This window comes from Zonotrichia leucophrys, chromosome 5 (genome assembly GCF_028769735.1).
Source record: "Zonotrichia leucophrys gambelii isolate GWCS_2022_RI chromosome 5, RI_Zleu_2.0, whole genome shotgun sequence".
NCBI classification, from domain to species: Eukaryota; Metazoa; Chordata; class Aves; order Passeriformes; family Passerellidae; genus Zonotrichia; species Zonotrichia leucophrys.
Genome location: NC_088175.1, coordinates 16,299,814 through 16,318,956, shown reverse-complemented (window position 1 = coordinate 16,318,956; position 19,143 = coordinate 16,299,814). Strand labels below are relative to the sequence as shown.

The window sequence follows — 19,143 nt, the reverse complement described above, 5'->3', positions numbered from 1 at the left end:
TCTCATGATTTTCCCCCACTTCCCTCCCTCTGCTTTTTCTCCTCCTTCTCCCTCTTGCTCTCTCTCTCACTTTCTCTCTCTCTCTGACCTCTACCTGCGTGGCCAACAGGAGCTCAGCCGGTTGTTTGTTTCAGTACACACTCTGCATGGCATGTCCACGTCTGGTGACTCGCCCGTCTCCTCCTGGCCTCGATCTATTTTCCTCCATCTTCCCTTGCAACCACTAACAACATCAAGCAAAACACATCAAATTCACTTCCTCCTCTCCCACCCTTTCCTTCTGTCACCCTTCACCCTCCATGTGTTTGTGGTTAGAGATTTTGGGGACATTTCTGTTTAGTTTTGAGTTTTTTTGTTATTATAGAATTCGTTTGGTATTTTTATTTTTGATTGCATGTGAGTGTGAAATGGTCATTTCTCCCTTTTTCTTCTCCTTCTCTCTCTCTATTTTGCTTTTTTCCTGTCGTCTTTCTGGACCTCAGATATATTGGCATGACAGGTCAAAGTGCAGTGTGTGCACGCCTTGTAGCTCTTTCTTTCTTGCTTTCTTTCTCATGTCCACTTCTATGACATTTGTTGGTGTGCAATTGATTTATTTTGATTTATTTTATTTTGATTTATTTTCTTCTTATATTTTGGTTATGGGTTAATTTAAAAGTAGTTTTCTTAGTTTTTTTTCTTTCTGTTTTTTTTGTTTGTTTGTGGTGGGTGGTGGGTGTGTGTCTCTCCAGGTACATGGCATGCACATCCATAATGTATTGAAAGTGAGTTCCCTCTTCCCCTATCCCTGAATGCATGACTGTCAGTGTGCTGTGAGCAAAAGAAACTTAAAAAATAAAAAATACCAACCTCGTCTTCATTAGTGTTTTTTTTTTACTAACAACCATAACTAACTGTAATCATTAAAATAAATTCTAATTAATCATAAAATCAGCTAATATGAGAAATGTCTTTCAAGGACAGTTATATTTTCTGGCCTGAATAGATGGAAAGCATCTGGATGGATAGGCTGCTGGGTAAGCCTGAGAGTGCTGATGCACCAGAAAGGGAAGAAGCAGATGCTGAAGCATTTCTCTGTGGGAAAATCAGACCAGAAAATAGAGCTCAACTGAACTAAAAAAAAAAAAGCATACCAAATCTCAACAAAATCCTTACTAAAACTGGCATAAAATTATAGGGGAGGTAAGTTGTTCAGTTCTGGATTGTAAGGTCATTGCTGGGATTTTCTTTGTCCATTGTGTCCCTCAAACAGGTGACAATCTCTGTGGATGGCATCCTTACCACCACGGGCTACACACAGGAGGACTACACCATGCTGGGCTCAGATGACTTCTTTTACGTGGGAGGGAGCCCCAGTACTGCTGATTTACCTGGGTCTCCAGTAAGCAATAACTTCATGGGCTGCCTCAAAGAGGTAACTATTTGAAATTAATTCTTGTCTCTGTGCTTTTGATTTGCTAAAGTCATCACTCTTTTCTGCCTTACACAATTAATTCTTTCCCTGATGCCTAATTTTATACTGATAACTGCAACAGCTCTGTAAAGATAAACTTGTCATTTAGTTGGTCAGAAGGCTGGAAATCTCATGAACTTAAGGGAAAAAAATCATACTTCTAGTGCTTGGATAATAGAAAAAATACCCATGGTAGTAGAAGAGGTTTCTTCTCTAAGCTGTTTGAACTTCAGAAGAAAGCATTACTATCTTCTAGGCACCATTTATGATGGCAATAGCCATCATAAAAAGACAAATGGCCTTTGATTGCTAAGTGGCATTTTGAGATGAAAAAAATCATAATCAGAAGCATATTTAGAATACTTTTTAAGGTCCTGGATTTCACCTGGGAGTATAGTTAGATCTGAATTTTCCGGGAAGATACAGCAATAGAATAAAACAGCAAAATGAAAGTAGAAGGTAGCATAAAAAGTGTAAATTTTGCAAGGAGAATGCAGCATGAGGGTGTGTCAGGGAGGTGTGCCAATCACATGGCATGTGGACGTGAAGTGTACCGTGTGTTATATCATCATTATTGAGAGATGCCTCTCCCTGAATTAAAGTGCAAACAAAACCATATGCTGAAGTCAATAGTATGGATTTTATTGAACAATGAAATGTGAGGTAGAGAGATGAAAAGCAGTAGAAAAGAGAGAAAAAGAGAGACAGACTAAACAGAAGATAGTCACCACCCATGTCATAGTGGTGTCCCATTGGTCCTTCTTCACCTAGGCTTCTCAGTGGTGGGGGGCCTGAGGTCCCTCAAAACTTTTCACTGTTTATATATGTTTTCAAACAAAGGAGTTAATGCTCATTGGTTGCACACATCTTTCATTCTGTTGGTTAAATAATTCCCTTGCTTCCAATGGTAATTAGTCCCATGCCCAGTCTTTCTGTTTTTGCAGTTGGTGGATTTCTTGAGTTGGTGGGTTGTGAGTCAGCAGTCAGAATCTCCCCCTGGTGGAATTACCTTTTACCCAGTCCAAGCTGATTCAGCATAGTTGCTTCCCTTATGGCCCATAATTTCTACATTCTTTATGTCCATTATGAGTTATACATTCTGCTCTCACAGCTTTGTTTACATCCCCCTAGGCTTGAGATAACAATTGGAAAATAGAATCACCTCTATCTTATCTCAAGTTCCTGGTCATGGTGGCTTAATTTACAGTCCAAGGTCCCGGTATCCATGGAGGCATATTTGGGGAAGGGATTGGGAGGTGGGGGTGGGGTCCCTCAGTGGTCATAGATGCCATTTGTCCCATAACTTGGGATCTTTGGGATCTTTGTTTGACCAGTGATATACAAAATTTTCCACAGTGGGAAGTTTTGTCGGGATGCATTACCCAGGATGTGCTGACCAGATCTCACCTCTGCCTGGAGTTAGCACTATCCTGTCACTCCATTCTGTGCTCATCTCATGGCAAAGTCATTCTGTGGCCTTAACAGTATTTGAGACAGACAGCTGTGATCTTTAGGTCCTTAAACTAGGTTGCTAAGTTGCTGCACTTGAGTGGCTGCATTGGTCAGAAAGAGCTAGCTGGTTCTGAAAACTGTTGTCATGCTTTGGCTGGCTGTACTTTCCACATAGCATTGAGAAAATTCAAACATGGGTAATAGAGATTGGACTGCCCGGATAGCAGCAGGAACCAAAAAAGTGATCCTTGATAAAAAAAACCTTAAACAAAACAAAAGATAAGTTCTGTCCAAATCCCAAACTTGGTACAGTTTAGTTTTGATTTTGGCTTGCAGTCACCTTTTGTCTTCTTTCTTCTCTCTTCTAATGCAATTTGTGATTATCACTGTGATTAATGGGGATACGGATATTGTTGTCTCCACAAAGTGTTATAAAAGGCTTACATAGGAGTCATGGAAGCAGCAGTGCTGAGCTAGATGTCGTTCTGTGGCTGTAATTGCCTTGACAAGTCATCATCCTACTGATGCTCAACTCATGGTGTCAGGGTTTGTATGTTATGTGTTATCTTCCTCTTCTCTGGTAAGGAAGAGTTGTTAGGGTCTGAAGCTGCTCTCCTGCCTGACCTCTGGATGAAAGGGGTACACACATGCTAGAGAAGAGTTTGTGAGCATCTTATATAGGAAATGAAACTTTGCTGATTGAATACAAACTGCCATACAGAGATCAGATCCTTCTGGTTACATTTATAGAGCCTTGGGTCTGATTTTCCTGGGCGCTGAGCATCCCACTTTGATTGAAATCAGGAGGAGATACAGCCTCTTAGTGTCTCTTTAAATCAGGATCTAAATTTTATTAATGGATGCTCTGAACATAACACTTAGCAGAGGCCATTTTTATGTGTGCTTTAAGTCAAGCCAATGGAGCAAAAAAGCAGTGACAAGAAAATCTTCAGCAGCTTTATTATTTATATAATCATTTGTATTCTGTTAGCTTGCACAATGTGCTAAGAGCTGCCAACATAGTCATCCCAGGCTCATAATGTTCTGTGAGAAGGAAAACCCAGGGAACCGCTTAAGCATGAGGAAGAAAACAGATAATCAAAATGTGCTTTGTAATCTTCACTTGACTAGGCAATGATAGGAGATGTGTATGAACAGATGTCTTGACTTGATGGTTGCTTTAGAGCTATGGTCTGCTAAAAACCAACCCACTTATAGTAGTGGTCCAGTAATGCTTTCAATGAGCTTTGATCCTGGAGGAGCAGAACTGGGTTAGTGCAGTGCTTGTGTGCTTATGATGTGTCTGGTCCCAGAACTGGCTGCAGGGAACTTTACTTGGCTTTCTGTGTAGCTTGTCTGTAGGGGGATAGAATATATGAAAATAAAGATAGTGTAGAAAGTAATCTTACTCTTCAGGAGTTGCAGCTGGGCCACTTATCAAAGATTAGGAACAGGCCTGGCTTTAACAGGCCACAGCTGTAGCCAATGAGAAGAAGAATGCTATAAAAGAGTGGGGTGGCTGGTTGAGAAGGGAACTGAAATCAGTTGGCCACTTGGTGAAGAAGAGAGAGTCAGTGCTCTGATGAGCTGCCTATGAGAAACACTAAGAAGGTATGAAACTTTTGTGATAGGAGACCAGGGTATGGAACCCCTGCAATAGCATTTGTCAGCATATTTCATAAATCTCTCCCCCTAGCTTATGGTTCAAACTTACATTTCTTTTCTCCATAGCCAAAAAGGATGCTCAGTCTCTCAATACCCAGTACTGGAGGAGCTTGGATTTTTAACGAAAATTTCCTAAGCTAAGCAAATTAGTTGAAGTGGTAGGTTAGACTATTACAAAATATTGTTCCTTTGAGTTTATGCTTTCTAGTAGAGCAAAGCTCTTCTTTCATAGTTAACTCCTAACTAAGTAATTGCTGATACTAGAGACACAACACACCCCTGAGTGGATTGCTGTTTTTAGTGGTGGAGAATGTCCTGCCAAGCCCTGTGCTGTTCTCTTGAAGGTGTTACAGCAGAATGGTCTCTGCATTCATTCAAGACTGGCTCTAGGCATGTGTTACTTTCCTAGGAAGGTAAATGGATTTTTGCAAAATTTGAGGTGAAACTTTCAGCCTTTCCTCTGTAAGTTCTTCTATTTCCTCTAGACTGCATCAGTCTGAGAGTACACTGATGGGGCTAAGAAGGCTCCTTGAGTGGCTTGTTGCCTTCCCACTTCCTCTGAGAGGACATGCATGTGCTGAAGTGGCAGGGGGCAGAGTGCCTGGTGACCTTCTCTGCCCCTTTGTAGCAGGAAGGGATTTCCCCACTCAGCCCAGACTGGTGCCAGGAGGAGGGGCAGCTCTGGCAGGGTAGGTACTTCATGTAAGCAGAGTGTAAGCCTTGGCTAGAGGGAAATGTAGTGTCTAAGAATGTGTTCCTGGCAAGGAACTAAGAGTCTCGGGGCTCCTCTGCCGTACTATCTATATAATATTTCATAAAAGTAATCTAAATACCTAATTATCTAGCTAATGTTTTCTTTAGGTCAGACAATTTCTGACCTAATGGTACCTCCTTTTACCATAGAATAGATCCCCTCATGTCTCTTCTTTCCTTTGGGGCTATAGGTTTTGACTGAACAGATTCCACTAAGTTGGTAGCAGCAATATACCTAAATCATAAATACAAGTATTTAATGTGTAGTTCAGGTTGGGATTTTTCCTCTATTTTTATCAGAGTGAAAGAGTTCCCTATGTGTGGTGAACCATGTTTGTTTTGCACTTCTCCATAGCCATCCTGGCAGTGTTGCAGTTACCTGACACTGTAATGAGGCAAGGAGACTGGAAAATAGTCATACAGGGTATGCAAATAGGGTAGTGCACATACATGAAGTACAGACATTGCATGGAATGTAAGTTTTTTTTGCATTGAATATAGTTGCATAGAATCTAAGGTTTTTTGGACCTTCATTCTTAAGATGAATCGTTCTAGAGAAAATCTTGGAAGCTGGCATATTTCCCATCATGGATGAAACAGATAGAGATGGGATAGGAGAAGATACAGGAACACATCTTGAGACAATTGAGCAGAAATAATTTTAATGGGTGTCAAGGAAGGAAGGTGTAACAGTGCTTTAACAGATAGTGATTTTTAAAAAGGGAGAAGCACTGACTGAAGGTGGAAAGGGAAGAGACTACAATAATGGGTTGAATGGAACTTCCATGGCCAGAAAGGGTTAGGACAAGAAAGGTAACAAGAAACAGCTGTGTTTTGTGTGTAATCAGGGCCTTTAGGGAGGAATTTTTAGTAATCAAGGATGGAGATGGAAAGTGGCAGGGTAGGAATTTAGCTGTGTGGGCAAAGGGGGGAAATTGGTATTTCAATATCCAGTTGCTAGGGAAGGCAGAGAATCAGAATATTTCCTGGGGTTAGGGAGCCAGACACTGAGATTTGATTTACTTGGAGCAGGACTTAAATGGTACAGATGGAGATGCTTTAGAGGAGCCTAAGGTGGTCCCTATAGAATGGATATTGATGAGAGAATTTATGAAATCTTCACATTTTTCTATCAATGCTTTATTAAAATCTCAATTCTGAAAAATGTTGATTGGTAGTAACAGCTTGATGGAAGCACTGAGGCTTGCATATGGGTGGAATATGGCAGAAATTATTACAGGGGTCAGGCACCATCTGTCTGTGATGGGAGAAAGCTGTGAAAGCTTAGATGATTTCTGTCTGCAATTTAACTTCTAGGAGCCAGATTTCAAAATGGTCCATGAGTGTGCCCAGTTGCTGTATGTAAATCTCAGATACTATCTGCAAGCCACATCTTTTTCAGGACTATTTGATGTGTAGTGATGATGTGGTTTCTGTTTGGGGATGAATTTTTCTGACTGCAGTGTCACACTTGGGAGAAGGCTGCAGGTGCAGAGGGAAGGCAGCCTAAAACTGGAGGCAGAGGAAAACAGGCAGACAGACAAAGTTGTAGTTGTAAAAGCCCCTCCCTAAGCCTAAAGGCCTTTGGGTGCTCAAGATTCCCTTCCACAAGAGACTTGAAAGAATCCCAGGAATGCCTAAGAGGAGAATCAGGAATCAACAGTGTAGGGATTGCACTGAGGTACAGTGGAGGAAGTTACTACATGAATGGTACTAATTGCCCACATAAGTTAATCCAATACTGCTACTCCAAACTGTGTTTGGGCCTGCCTACTTCTATCTGTATTATTTAATAAATTTAACATTTGAAAAAGAAAGGGAGAGGCAAATGGCACTATGTAGGAGCAGACAAAGCACAACCAAAGGTTGAATATTATTCTACTCCTCAAAATATTACTTCTTCTTGTCTTGGTCTCTCACTAATACTCTCTGCCAGAGCCTTCAAAATAGACTGGATGATGATTATGACCCTGATTCCTAAGATTCCAGATCTAGAGGTCTGTAAAGTTGTTGGTTGCCTCTGAAACTTCCAGTTGCATTGCTGCTGCTGTGGGGGATCAGTATCCTGTTGCAGCTGTACAGTGTGTGTCTTGGGAGTCAGGAATGTCAGTCATTTTCTCTGTGCATCTGCAGAGCATCCAACACAAAGCCTTCATCAGGTTTTCAAGTACCACTGTTGTAGCAACACAAAACACTGGAGATGCAGGCCAGCATTTTGAGTGGCTGCTGATGACATTCTTAAGCTAATAAGAAAAAATCCCCAATTATTTCTGGAAAGATTTAATTTGGAGGTGGGAATGGAGGCATTTGAAAACTGCGAGCAATGCAATAGGAGGCAAGATGCTGAGAGAATTCTGAGTGGACCAATAGATGGGGAGGGAAATACGGTAGTGTCTTTTCATTGGGTAAGGCTTATAAGCTTAGGTCCTGGCCTGGTTTGCATTTGATATTTCTCTATTAGCTGCAGCTTTGCTTTAGCTAAGGGGTTATTCAAATCCTCTGTTCCTTATGCAGCTTAGCTCTTGCCTACTCCACCAAAGTGAAGTCTCTGATAGTGTTTTTGACTTGCTTCATGCATGACACTGAAAGAACTTGGTTACCTTAGCTCATGTGCATCTGTAACAACAACTTTGCTGGCATAATGATATTAAATGAGTGTTTGTTGCAAAATAACATTAGCTAAGCCCAGTTATTGATCAATCTCTTTCATCAAATGTTTCTAGATACATAGAAAAGTGGAAGAGTAATGTACTCATGACTGTAGAAAGTTTAGTCATTATCTCATGGATCCATGAAAAGTATTCCATTTAAGGAGGAAAACAATTTTAAATGGCTTAATGAAATTCATCTTTAGTGAATGGAGTAGGAAAACGAAGTGCTAGAATAATTTTTCAATCAGTAAAACATGGGAAGTCCAAAGACAGGAATTGAGTTTTTAGCTTTGGGACAAAAGATGGAGGAGATGTTATTTTATAAACCATGTACTGAAAAAAGCTCTAGGCTTCTAAAATTCTTTCTTTAATGCAATTCATGTAGCAAAGCTGTAGAGTCCTACAGCCATAATGAATCTAGAAGTAAAAACTTTGTTTGTTGGTTTTATAGTTATATTTGCAAATTAAAGTAATATAGGTTCTTATTAAGGTCACATTTATTACATTGTAGTATTTTGTTCTCTGGAGCTCCTATCAGTCAGCAAACAGCATCTTGTAGGCATTCTAGGTCAGCCTGAGTGCACATTTTTTTGAGGATTAATTTCAAGGATAATTCACATGTCAACAGTTCAGTGGCATAGAAACTGCCACTCCTAAACTTACTGCACTGTTAGAAATTTTACGCAAGTAATTAATAGCCAAAGTCTGAATAATATGATATGTATGTAGGTTGAGCAGACCTTCTAAAGCAAGCATTGATGATCAAACATAGAAACTGGATCTTTCTATGCATGAGGTGTAAGAGGTTTCTTTTTGCAGGGCTGTTTGAACTATGTACTTGCAAGCTAAAGAGAATCTATGGAACTAAAGCAACTGTCTAACTGAGTTCACCTGTCTTCAGCTGCCACTGGAACAGGTGCCTAGGGAGGAAACTAGCAGCAGAGGTTGGTGTTGCCACTGGGCAGTGTAGTGGTGTCACACCAGTAGGGGAGCACTCCACTGAATCCTGACTGAGCAGTCTGCATGTGACTCTCGCTCTTGGTGTTGTGGCTGTCTGTGCTTGCTTTGCAGTAGGATCATCAGGATCAGGCTTTCTTTGCTGCATAATGAACCTAACTCCTGCTGAGCTTCTGTGGCTGCAAGGGGTGTGCCATGTGCTGTGGTTCGGAAAATGAGCGTGTTTACAGGTGTAGAACTATATTTATATCAACAAATTCAGAAAATGTAATGGGGATTGGAGCAATATAGGCTGTGTTTGGTGCATATAATAAAGTTAGTTGGTAACTATTCAATATTAAAACAAAAATACTTACAAAAAATTGTGGTCTAATCTCTACCCATTGAAGGATGAGCAAACTAAGGATATATTGATGGACAAACATAGCTGAGTCCAAAGTCATCAGGAGAGCAGTGATGATACTCTAGTGATTACTCTGATAAGGATTTCTGGCTGTCTTTCTCATATGCTGTTAGCCAAACATGGTCCCATCCTCATGGATGCTGTGACCTTAACTTAGCTGTCCAAAGTCTGATGTGCTCATCTTGGACTGAAAGTAAATAAGCCTCTTTTGCTTTACCTGGCTTTGTCATTCACTGAGATCAGTAAACTCTTGGTTTGGATGAATACTGAAAATAAATAGGAGATATGTTTTTATTTCTTGCTTGTTATGTTGCACTCAAGAGATGACTAAGGATCCATCCTTATCCTGTCAGACAGAAATACAAATAGGAGTAGTTTTGGAGAGTCAGGACAGACATATGCCAATAAAGATAAAATTACATGAGAGAAGTTGAAAGACTCTTCTATTTTATATACACATGTGTATCAAACAGGCATTTTCAGCTACTTGACAAGTGTCCCCTCTTTGGGAGTAGCAAACTCACCCTGAAAGTTGGAGTATTGCTATGAAATTTGTATTGTGGGCAGTGGGGAATGACTGAGCTGCTGTTATCCACTGCAAAAATCCAGGCTGCTCAGCTGTGCCAGCAAGGGAGGCAGGAAAAGATGATGAAGTTTGAATGTTGAGTGAGTGGGCTGAACAACTCCGCCCAGGTCTGCCACTCCTCTGTAGCAGTGAGCCAGCTGTCAAGTGTGAGGAGCACAGGAGTGGGCAGGCAGCTAATGGGCAGCATTTGTTATTTGAACTGCATGGAAAAGGCAGCAGGCTTGGTATAATACAAGCAGGTTTTGTATACTCTCTGATATGCTCTCTCTTCTAGTTCTTTGTCATTGCTGCTCTCTGGCTTTGGTCTACTGTTGCACTGAATATTTGTGCTTTAGTATTGTTTTAGCTCCATCCTTTTTGCAAGCTGCACAGGCAGGATTCATTTAGTTGGAATTAACAGTGTATGTATCTAGATTCCTAAGCAAATCAATGGGATTAATATAGATATGTAGAAGGACACAATTTTAGCTCTGAATTGCTACTTAACAGGGTTTAATGCTCTTTAAGCTATGGTTCCATAAGTGGAAGTGTTAGAAATGGTAACATCAGAGCTCAAAGGTGAATTAGGGTCAGCTCCTGACCTCTGCTTCTTGTAGCCATCTAAACATAGATGTAGTAAATGGGAGTTATTTGAGTAAGTGTTAAGGGAATATCAGGAGGATTGTGACATTGCATATGGTGGCCACTGGTGACTTCACATTGCCACAATGTGGGGAATATTCAAGTGCTCCTATTTTCTAAGCATAAATCTTAGCAGTTCAACACTTAATTTATCAGGGTGAGCACCAGTTATCTGTGAGCTGCATGGGGCTGGTGACACACAACTGAATAGTAGCAACTGCATCCAGGAAAGCAGCAATGTGTAGTGTGCAAGTCACTAACCTCCTCTGTCCCAAATGGAAGAGACTTAGAGCTGGCATCCCATTTTCAGCACCCTGAGAGGTAATTGTGAGTGATGCCTGCAAAGCATTCTTACTGTATCAGCATTAGCAAGCAGAGAGAACACAGAGGTTTGGGAACGGTGGCAGAGATGAAAAATGGCATTTGGAAATGGGGCTTGAGAATGGCATAATCATTCCTGTTAAATCTGTGCCTTTCTTTCTGATTATTAGCCATTTTAAGTGAAATGGGTTTTGCATCTAGAACAAGTCTCTGAACAGATGATTAATGGTTTTATCTGTAATAACTTTACATTTTATAGAACCCTGCTAGGAGTCCGCATCTGGTGTGCCAAGCTATTTAAAGCTGTGTTAATTCTGTTAATTGCTCTACGTTTATTTGGATTGCTGGCACCTGCGGGCTTTAGGATAATGGGGGTGGGGGTGTGTGTACATTCTCTCTCTCTCTTTCTGGCTGAGAAAAATTGAGAGGACTATTTCCTCAGCTAGGAACAGGACCTTGGCAGAACATCCTGGCTGGATTGGTTGTCCTTGAGATTTCCCTTTTTCACTCCAGCTGAATGCAGGGAGATGCCAGCCAGAGGCAAGATGCTCCCCTGATTGGGGCAGGAGGTGGGCGGAGAATCTGCTTTTGCATGCACTCACCAATGTGAGTCAGCAGCAGCAACAGGGAATGGTTTTGCAGAAGGCTGGTCAAGTCCATACCATTCTGATTCTGCTTCTCAGCTGCCTTCCAGTGTTCCTTTTCCAGTTTGTTTTTGTCTGTGAAGTGTTGCAGTGGGTTTCAAGCCCTGAACAGATGTGAAGATAAGTATGCTGATGCTTTCTGAACTTCCATCAGAGAAAGGATCTGACTGTGGAATGCAAGACATTTGAGGTGACTAAAACGTTGCTATGAAACACTAGGAGGGCAGAACAGTTTTCATGTTTGCAGCTGGACTGGACAAACCACTGCAACAATCTGAAACAGGCTCTGATGACAAAATTTTTCCCCATCTCTGACAAGATTACTGTATGAGCAGCAAAATGGGGAAGCAAAGTGCTTCACTAATGTTAACTGCTGACTTAAAAGTTCAGCAGAGCCTGAGAGGTTTGGTACTTGGAGGTTTTAGGTACTATGAGCTCAATATCTGAGTGGATAGAGGAGGTTATTCTGGTTATGTAGAGGCCGGTTCTCTCACACCTCTGACACGGGTTTCTAGCATGTGTTTCAGCTTCAGTGATGCTAGGACAACCTCCCAGCAAATAGACAATTAACTAAGATCAGTTCACACTCTATTACTTGTTTTATGGCTGTCTTCAAAACAACAGTTTTTCTTGAGAAGACCAGTGAGATGCTAAAGTGAAATCAGTTCTCCTCGTGCTGCCCATATAACCATGTGTGTATTTCTGCAGCTGCCCTATATAATCCCTTATGGTGACTAAATGGAATGTTGGTTGTAGCCTCCCAAAGGAGGGGGACTGCCATACCACCCTTCTCAAAGATGTAAAGGATTGTAAGGAAAACCACATATAGAAAGTAAAAGTTTTCTCAAGACTTCGATAAGCTAGGATCCTTCTGATGACTTACAACTTGTATGGGACAAGGCCTTTGTGTTTGTTAGCTCTCTCAAGTAGTTGATATTACTGGGGATACCCACTTTATTTATTTTGTCCAGATAGTGTCTAAACAGTCAATTGCAGTACTGAAACTGGTTACAAAGCGAAGCTCTAAGAAAGTAGGATTCATATTTAGAGTTCATATTTAAGAATGGATTCCTCCTCTGCAGCTTCAGTGTTCAGCTAACAAGATAAGCTGTCAGCTGAACACTTTCCTCTATTTCCCTGATTTATATTTCAGGGCTGATTTGTCTTAAAGTAGCCTCATCTAAGATAATGAGAACACTGAATGCCTCCATTCTCTTTTGGTTTGTTGTGCTTGCTTCTCCCTCCTTGTCTGAGCCTAGTTCCTGCTCATAACTGACACTAGTATGCCACATAGATATGCAGTGCTGTCACTTCCTCTTGCTTCTCAGTTTTTTACTTACTGTGTATTTCTCATATGTTCTCTAATTAGCATATGCTTAGCTTTTCTGGCTTCAGGCTAGTTTTCATGTTTACAACCTCTGTGACACATTTTGTTAGAACTTCACAAATCACATATCATAGGAGAAATTAATTATGCATGTAACTTATTAGGTTAATAACTTTCATCTTATTGTGAGCTTCACTTAAAGTTATGCATTAATAATTCAAGGGACAGCTTTGACATCAAGTGTGTTTTCTAAAGCACTCTATCCCTTCTTATGAGTTTTGTGTCTGTGTGAAAACCACAGATGGTTTTTAAAAACTTGATTCCAGCTGTTTCCACATTTCTCCTGGAGGCTGGATTTGCCTGTGCATCCAGCAGAGGAAGGCAATTAAATGTTGGTCTCGTCTTAGGTTTTGCAACTGGAGTTTAAGGGAAAAACTTGGTATGTATGAGGGCACCTTTTGGTAAGAATCATTGAATGGTTTGAATTGGAAGAGACCTTTAAAGGTCATCTAATCTAACCCCCCTGCAATGAACAGACTTCTTTTACTAGCTCAGGCTGTTCCGAGCCCCATGCAGCCTGACTTTGAATATTTACAGGGATCATCCCACGTCTCTTGAAGGCCTGTGCCAGTGCCTCACCACCCTCATAATCAAATATTTCTTTTTTATATCTAATCTAAATTTACCCTCTTCTAGTGTAAGACCATAAGCCTTTGCCCTATTGCAACAGGCTCTGCAAAAAAATTTGTCTTTTAAAAGCTCTCCTTATGTACTGAAAGGCTGCAATGAAGTTTCTGCAGAGCCTTCTCTTCTTCAGGCTGAACAGTTTGAACTCTCTCAGGCTGTCCTGATAGGAAAGGTGCTTTTGCCCTCTGCTCATCTTTGTGGCTCTCCTCTGCATCTACTCCAGGGCTTTCAGCTGGCCTTGTTAAACATCATGAGGTTCCCAGGAGCCCACTTCTTGAGCCTGTGCAGGTCCCTCTGGATGGCATCCCATTCTTCAAGGTGTGTCAGCTGCACCACTCAGCTTGGTGTCATCTCCAAACTTGCGGGAGGTGCACTGTCTATGTCATTGATGAAGGTACTGAACAGTCCCAGTCCCACTATTCACTGATCTCCATTTGGGCATTGAGGCATTGACCACAGCCCTTTGGGTGCAACCATAAAACCAATTCCTCATCTATCAAATCTGTATTTCTCTAATTTAGAGAAGGGCTTGATGTGAAAAGCCATGTCAAAGGCCTAGATCTGAAAGCTGCCTCCTCAAACAGCCATCTAACCCATCAGCTCTGTGACAATACTCCCCTTAAAACCATTCCACAGACTCCAGTTCTTTGGAAGTGCAGCAGACAATCTGTGACGGTGGTGCCAAGGACTTAAGAATACTGGCATTGTATTTGAGCTGTTGCAGCATCTTCCTTGGTTTTATTGAGGCCACAATAGTTGTATGGTCAGGAGAGTTTTGGCAAATGTAGTTAGCTTTCACAAGTCTTCTAGTGATGTGTCCTGCCAAAAGGCTCTTCAGGAACTGAAAAAGCAATGGCAGATAAAGATCTGGGCACAGAGGAAGAACTGGTTGGAAGGTAAAAACCAGAATGGAATAAACAGAATGCACTAAATAGTTCCCGTGGGAGGGCCAAAGTGGAAAGTCATCTGGGATCCATGCCAAGGTCTGAAGATTCATTAGTGGTATTTAGTGGAAAGAAATGTGGATGGAGACAGCATACATTTTACTGAGAATGAAAATTTTTGCGTGAGGATTATGTGCAGAACTGCAGAGCATGAGCTACTAATACTGAATGTCTGGACAAATAAATAGCAGATTAAATTATATGTGTGTAAACACAAATTGAGGTGTTTATATTGGGAGGGAGAGAAAAGAATCAATATTATGCATATGCAATGATGGACTTTGAGTTGTTTCTGATGTTTTATTAAATAATTATTTTAAAACATTTGCTCAGTGATCAATATTGGGCAAATAAGCACATCTAATATTATGCATTTCTAGGAAGGGAATAAGAACAAAACAGAAAATATAATGATGTCACTAAATATACCCACACTGGACAGTGTTATCCTGTTGCTTTAATTTCAGAAAGGGGAGAAGGGCAACAAAGATCATTAAAGGTCATTAGAAAGACTTCTATACAAGAGCTGTCAGTACAGCCTGGGGCTCTTTGTAACTGAACTGATGGAAAAAGGATATGGGAGTGGGGAATCATAGTGTATTTTCTGTTTCTTTTTGAATACAGGGATTAAGTGTAAATTCAAAAGACAGAGGTAGGGCAAACTTCAGAACAATCAAAAAGAAATATGATGGCAATTAAAGTAATGGAAATCTTTGCATTGGGATGTTACAGTGCCTGGAGAAATCACAGAAGAAAAAATATTGATGGTGTATGAGATACAAAGACACAAGTTTGTCTCTGCAGACCCTCACAGGCCCCAGATGAGTGGAATCTGAAATGGTTTTATGGGTGGGTATTGCCACACAGATGCTCTGCTTGACTTGCTTGAGTATTTGAGGAGGTGGTTTTCAGATACAGGATACTGATCCAATTTAATTTGGAGAATTTTGTGTTCAAGTATTTCCTGGTACAGCTACGCCATTCCTAGGCTCCCTGCAGTATTTCAAAGTTGATATTCCATTTGCTTTGCCTTCTATTAACTACCACAACCTATCAGAGGCCATAGTACACATGATCTCCCTTCACTGCAAGTATTGCACAGCAAGGTTATGTTGCTGAAGGCCTGTGCACAGCTGAGGGGGAAGGCAGCAGAGAATCAGTTTGTGTGAAATTTGGCACACAGGTTTGTGCAGCAATGTGTAGGTGTGGAAGTGTCATGTGTTGGAAGAGCTGGAGGAACAGGCGCACAAGGGTTAAGAAAGGTTGGAGTGCCCCATGTTGGCAGGAGGTGTAATGATGTCCCTTTGAATGAAAACTGGTTTTCATATGTGTAGTCAGCCTACATTTGTGGAGGTTGCTTTAAATGAAAAGCAAAACAAGGAGGGCTAGATGAATCCCAGATGTTTGCAGGGAAGTGGCCTGCAAAACAATTCATTGGAAATGAGGATATTAAAGGCAGTTTTACAGCTCTGCTTGTTGAGCTGCATTGTAAAAAGATTTGTCTGTCATTAAAGATGATTTTTCTATGTATGGATTTGGGAATTCTGTAAAGGTTTGGAGGGAGATTTCCAATAGGAAAATTTCCCCAGATCACTACAGGCTGTGGTAGCTGCAGACAGCTCTCAAGGCTTAACTTGGATTTGGGGATTTTTCCATCCATGACTAATGGTCAGACAGTGATCATTTGTATTTTTTTCCCTGTGGCTGTAACTGTGGAAGTAACTGTTAAGAAGGTTTATTACTGCCCAACTGGACTCCTTTTCTGAGCACTGAATTCATCTGGAGTTGTCTTTTACAGAAGACTTAAAACCCAAGGAGCGTTTTCTGCTTCCTCAGGAAGGTGGAGACTGGTGGCGTGTAAAAAAGGGATAATAAGTGTTTACCCTACTGGGAAAAACTCCAGAGAATAATAGGTAGTAGAAATCTGTCAGGTCACCTTGTCCATCTTCTCCTGCCAGGAGTGCCATTATTCCCTTCAGTGTATTAACTTGGAAACATTTCTACAAAGAGTTATTCTCCGTGGGACTGTGACTGTCATTTTCTGGGTTCTGTTTACTGCTGCTAAAGATGTCTTAAGGACAAGTAAACCCTTCTCTTTGCACCTTGATTTCTTTGCTTTTTGGATACTGGGGACTTAACAGCAAACATATATGAAAATAAAAAGTGACTACATTGAAAAGAATTATTTGGAGAATTACATGTAGTAGCACGATTTAAAGACTTTTTCAACTAAGAAATCATATGAAAACCTGGCCAAAGTTATTTAATGGATAAGTGGCAGGATCAGGAATAAAAACCAGGAGGCATAACACCTGATGTGTTGCTTAATTCAGCAGAATAAAAATGCCTGCTACTTAAACTGTGTCCATGCTTGTATTTTCTCTTCCTAATTGAGTGATTTGTGGCATGTAAACATTTCAAAATGTCAGAGAATTTTGAGGCCCCAAATCCCCTCCATACCCAGGTAGCTCAGCCTTCATCCCCACTTATGTGTGGATTCAGAGTGGTCATAAACAACAAACGTAAAGCCTCACTTTCTTATGTGTCCCCCACATTAAATGTAATAGTTTGGACCTCTTTAAGTTGTTGTGCTGGTTAACCACCTCCTACTACAAAAGCAATTGGGTCTTTAATCCGTTTGGAATTTGTCTGACAATGGCCCCTAAATGTGGATTCTTTTGATGCAGTTTTCTACTGAAACAAAGATGGTTCAGAAATCTGTTGTCTTTCCTTTATCTGCTGTAATCAAGTCTTTATTCATCTTTCGAAAAACTAAACCAATGGAGCTCCTTGTGTTTTACTCTAAGGCATTTATTCTAGTTTTCAAATTATGTTCAAGCTGCTTGATACAGTCTTTGCAATTCTTTAGAGTCCTTTAACAAAATGTAGACATTGGAATTATATCTAAAGTTGCAGTGCATATGGTATCAATGCTGCATATTGCTTATTCTGTTCCTTTGTCCTGGGACTGTATGGCCCTTTTGCCCATAGTGTTTTACTGGAAGCTTGCATTTTCTCCTCTGATGTTTTCTGAATTGTTTTCAAAAGTGCAGCTTCCCCTTCGTGGTTCTGTAGTTCATGGTCTGTCTTTCATGTTTGTAAGGTTCTATATTTGAGTATTCAAATGTTTTAAAAGCTGCTTGGAATGAAAGGGCCTGGGTTTTCATGCTCTGTGAATAACTCTGTGTGACTGACATGTCAGTAAGGTTGTTCAGTGGTCTGCCAAACCTGGTGTTAGCTTCAAGCATCAGCTTCAGTGCTTTCTATATTTACTTCTAGGTAATTGACAAAATATTTAATACTATTGCACCAAACATAGATTCTTATGGTGCATTAGAAATGCCTCTTATCAGTTATGCTGCCCCACTGACAAATACTTTGTGAGACTTGTTAGCTGAGGAATGATGATACATCTGTCTGTCTATCTATCTATCATTACATCCTGTTTTGTTCTTGTATGCTGTTTATTTGAGCAGAGCTGTCTTCTGGTGTTCAGTTAAATACTTTAAAAAATGTTTCATCTCTTCTTTCACCATTGTCATTAGAATTATATCCAGTTTATTTGACAGAAGCTCCTTTCACACAGGAAGGTCTAATGACAGTAAGTATTGCATTCCTCTCCTTTAATGTTTTTATTAAGCACTTCAGATAGAAGCTGTTGCGCTCTTTCCTCCAGGGTTGATGTTTCCTCCAGGCTAAACCCTTCTACAGTTATACATCTTGTCCTGTTTGGCTTTTTAAAACATTCACAGAACATTATTGTTCTTTTATTCTTCTGTTATCTTTCTGTTATTCCAAGATTAAAAATAAAACCCACTGGATAATAAATCTCCTCATTCAGCTCTTTTAAGAAATTGAAACAAGTGACCCAAGTCTGTGAAATTAAAAATAAAGCATATTTATTCCTGGTAGCTGATCAACATCCTCTTTTATTCTCATGGATTGCAAAATACTTTGTCATCTTGTGATATAAACACGTAGGTTCTTAATGTATTTATATCTGACGGAGGAAAAATATTGCATGCTTAATAAATTATATAAGCTGAACCTTTTAAATAAACAATTGCCATCTTGGTTTTATGATATACTTTTGTATCAAGATACAGCATTTTAACCATTAGTGCATCCTATAGTGATTTAAAGACTTAATTTTTTTGTTGGATCACTAGGACATGTTGCACATTACTTCCAACCTGAATAGTTGTGATTTGGCTGTATCATTATGCTTTTATCTCCTAAACTAAAGCAGATCTCTTCTGTCAGATAGAGATCCCTGTAGCATGTAGATTTGGATCAGCTTATAAGCTACCTTTGGGTAAAATAGATGGAATTCAATGGATAGCTCACCCAGTACAGTATAAGATTAAGGTTTTTTTGTGTTCTTTGATAGTTTTAAACATTTTTTAAAGCATAGGCAAGATAACAGGCCACAGTATTACAAAATGGTTTCATTAGTACTGTATATTTAATCAGTCTTTTGTTTGTACTTTCTTGATAGTTTCCTACTTTGACACTAAAGAATCCCAATTAGTCCTCTTCAGAACTGCTTTACAAAGGCATTTCATGTTCAATTGGTTATGCACCAAGGCATGCATGCTCTTTTCATAGTCACTATTTGGAAGGCTTAGATATGGTTCCATTGTGTGAGAGTTGCTTAGAGTCTTTGATCCTAAATCTAT

The 19,143-nt window shown here is 40.2% G+C and overlaps 1 protein-coding gene across 3 annotated transcripts in view; it reads left to right on the top strand.

Annotated features, from left to right (window-relative positions):
• Positions 1–19,143, top strand: part of NRXN3 (neurexin 3) — a 964,874-nt gene that overhangs the window by 263,995 nt on the left and 681,736 nt on the right. For all 3 annotated transcript variants that reach the window (XM_064715475.1, XM_064715471.1, XM_064715470.1), the window contains one exon: positions 1,253–1,414. In XM_064715475.1, coding sequence (XP_064571545.1) covers positions 1,253–1,414 — 162 coding nt within the window. The remainder of the gene's footprint in view (positions 1–1,252; positions 1,415–19,143) is intronic.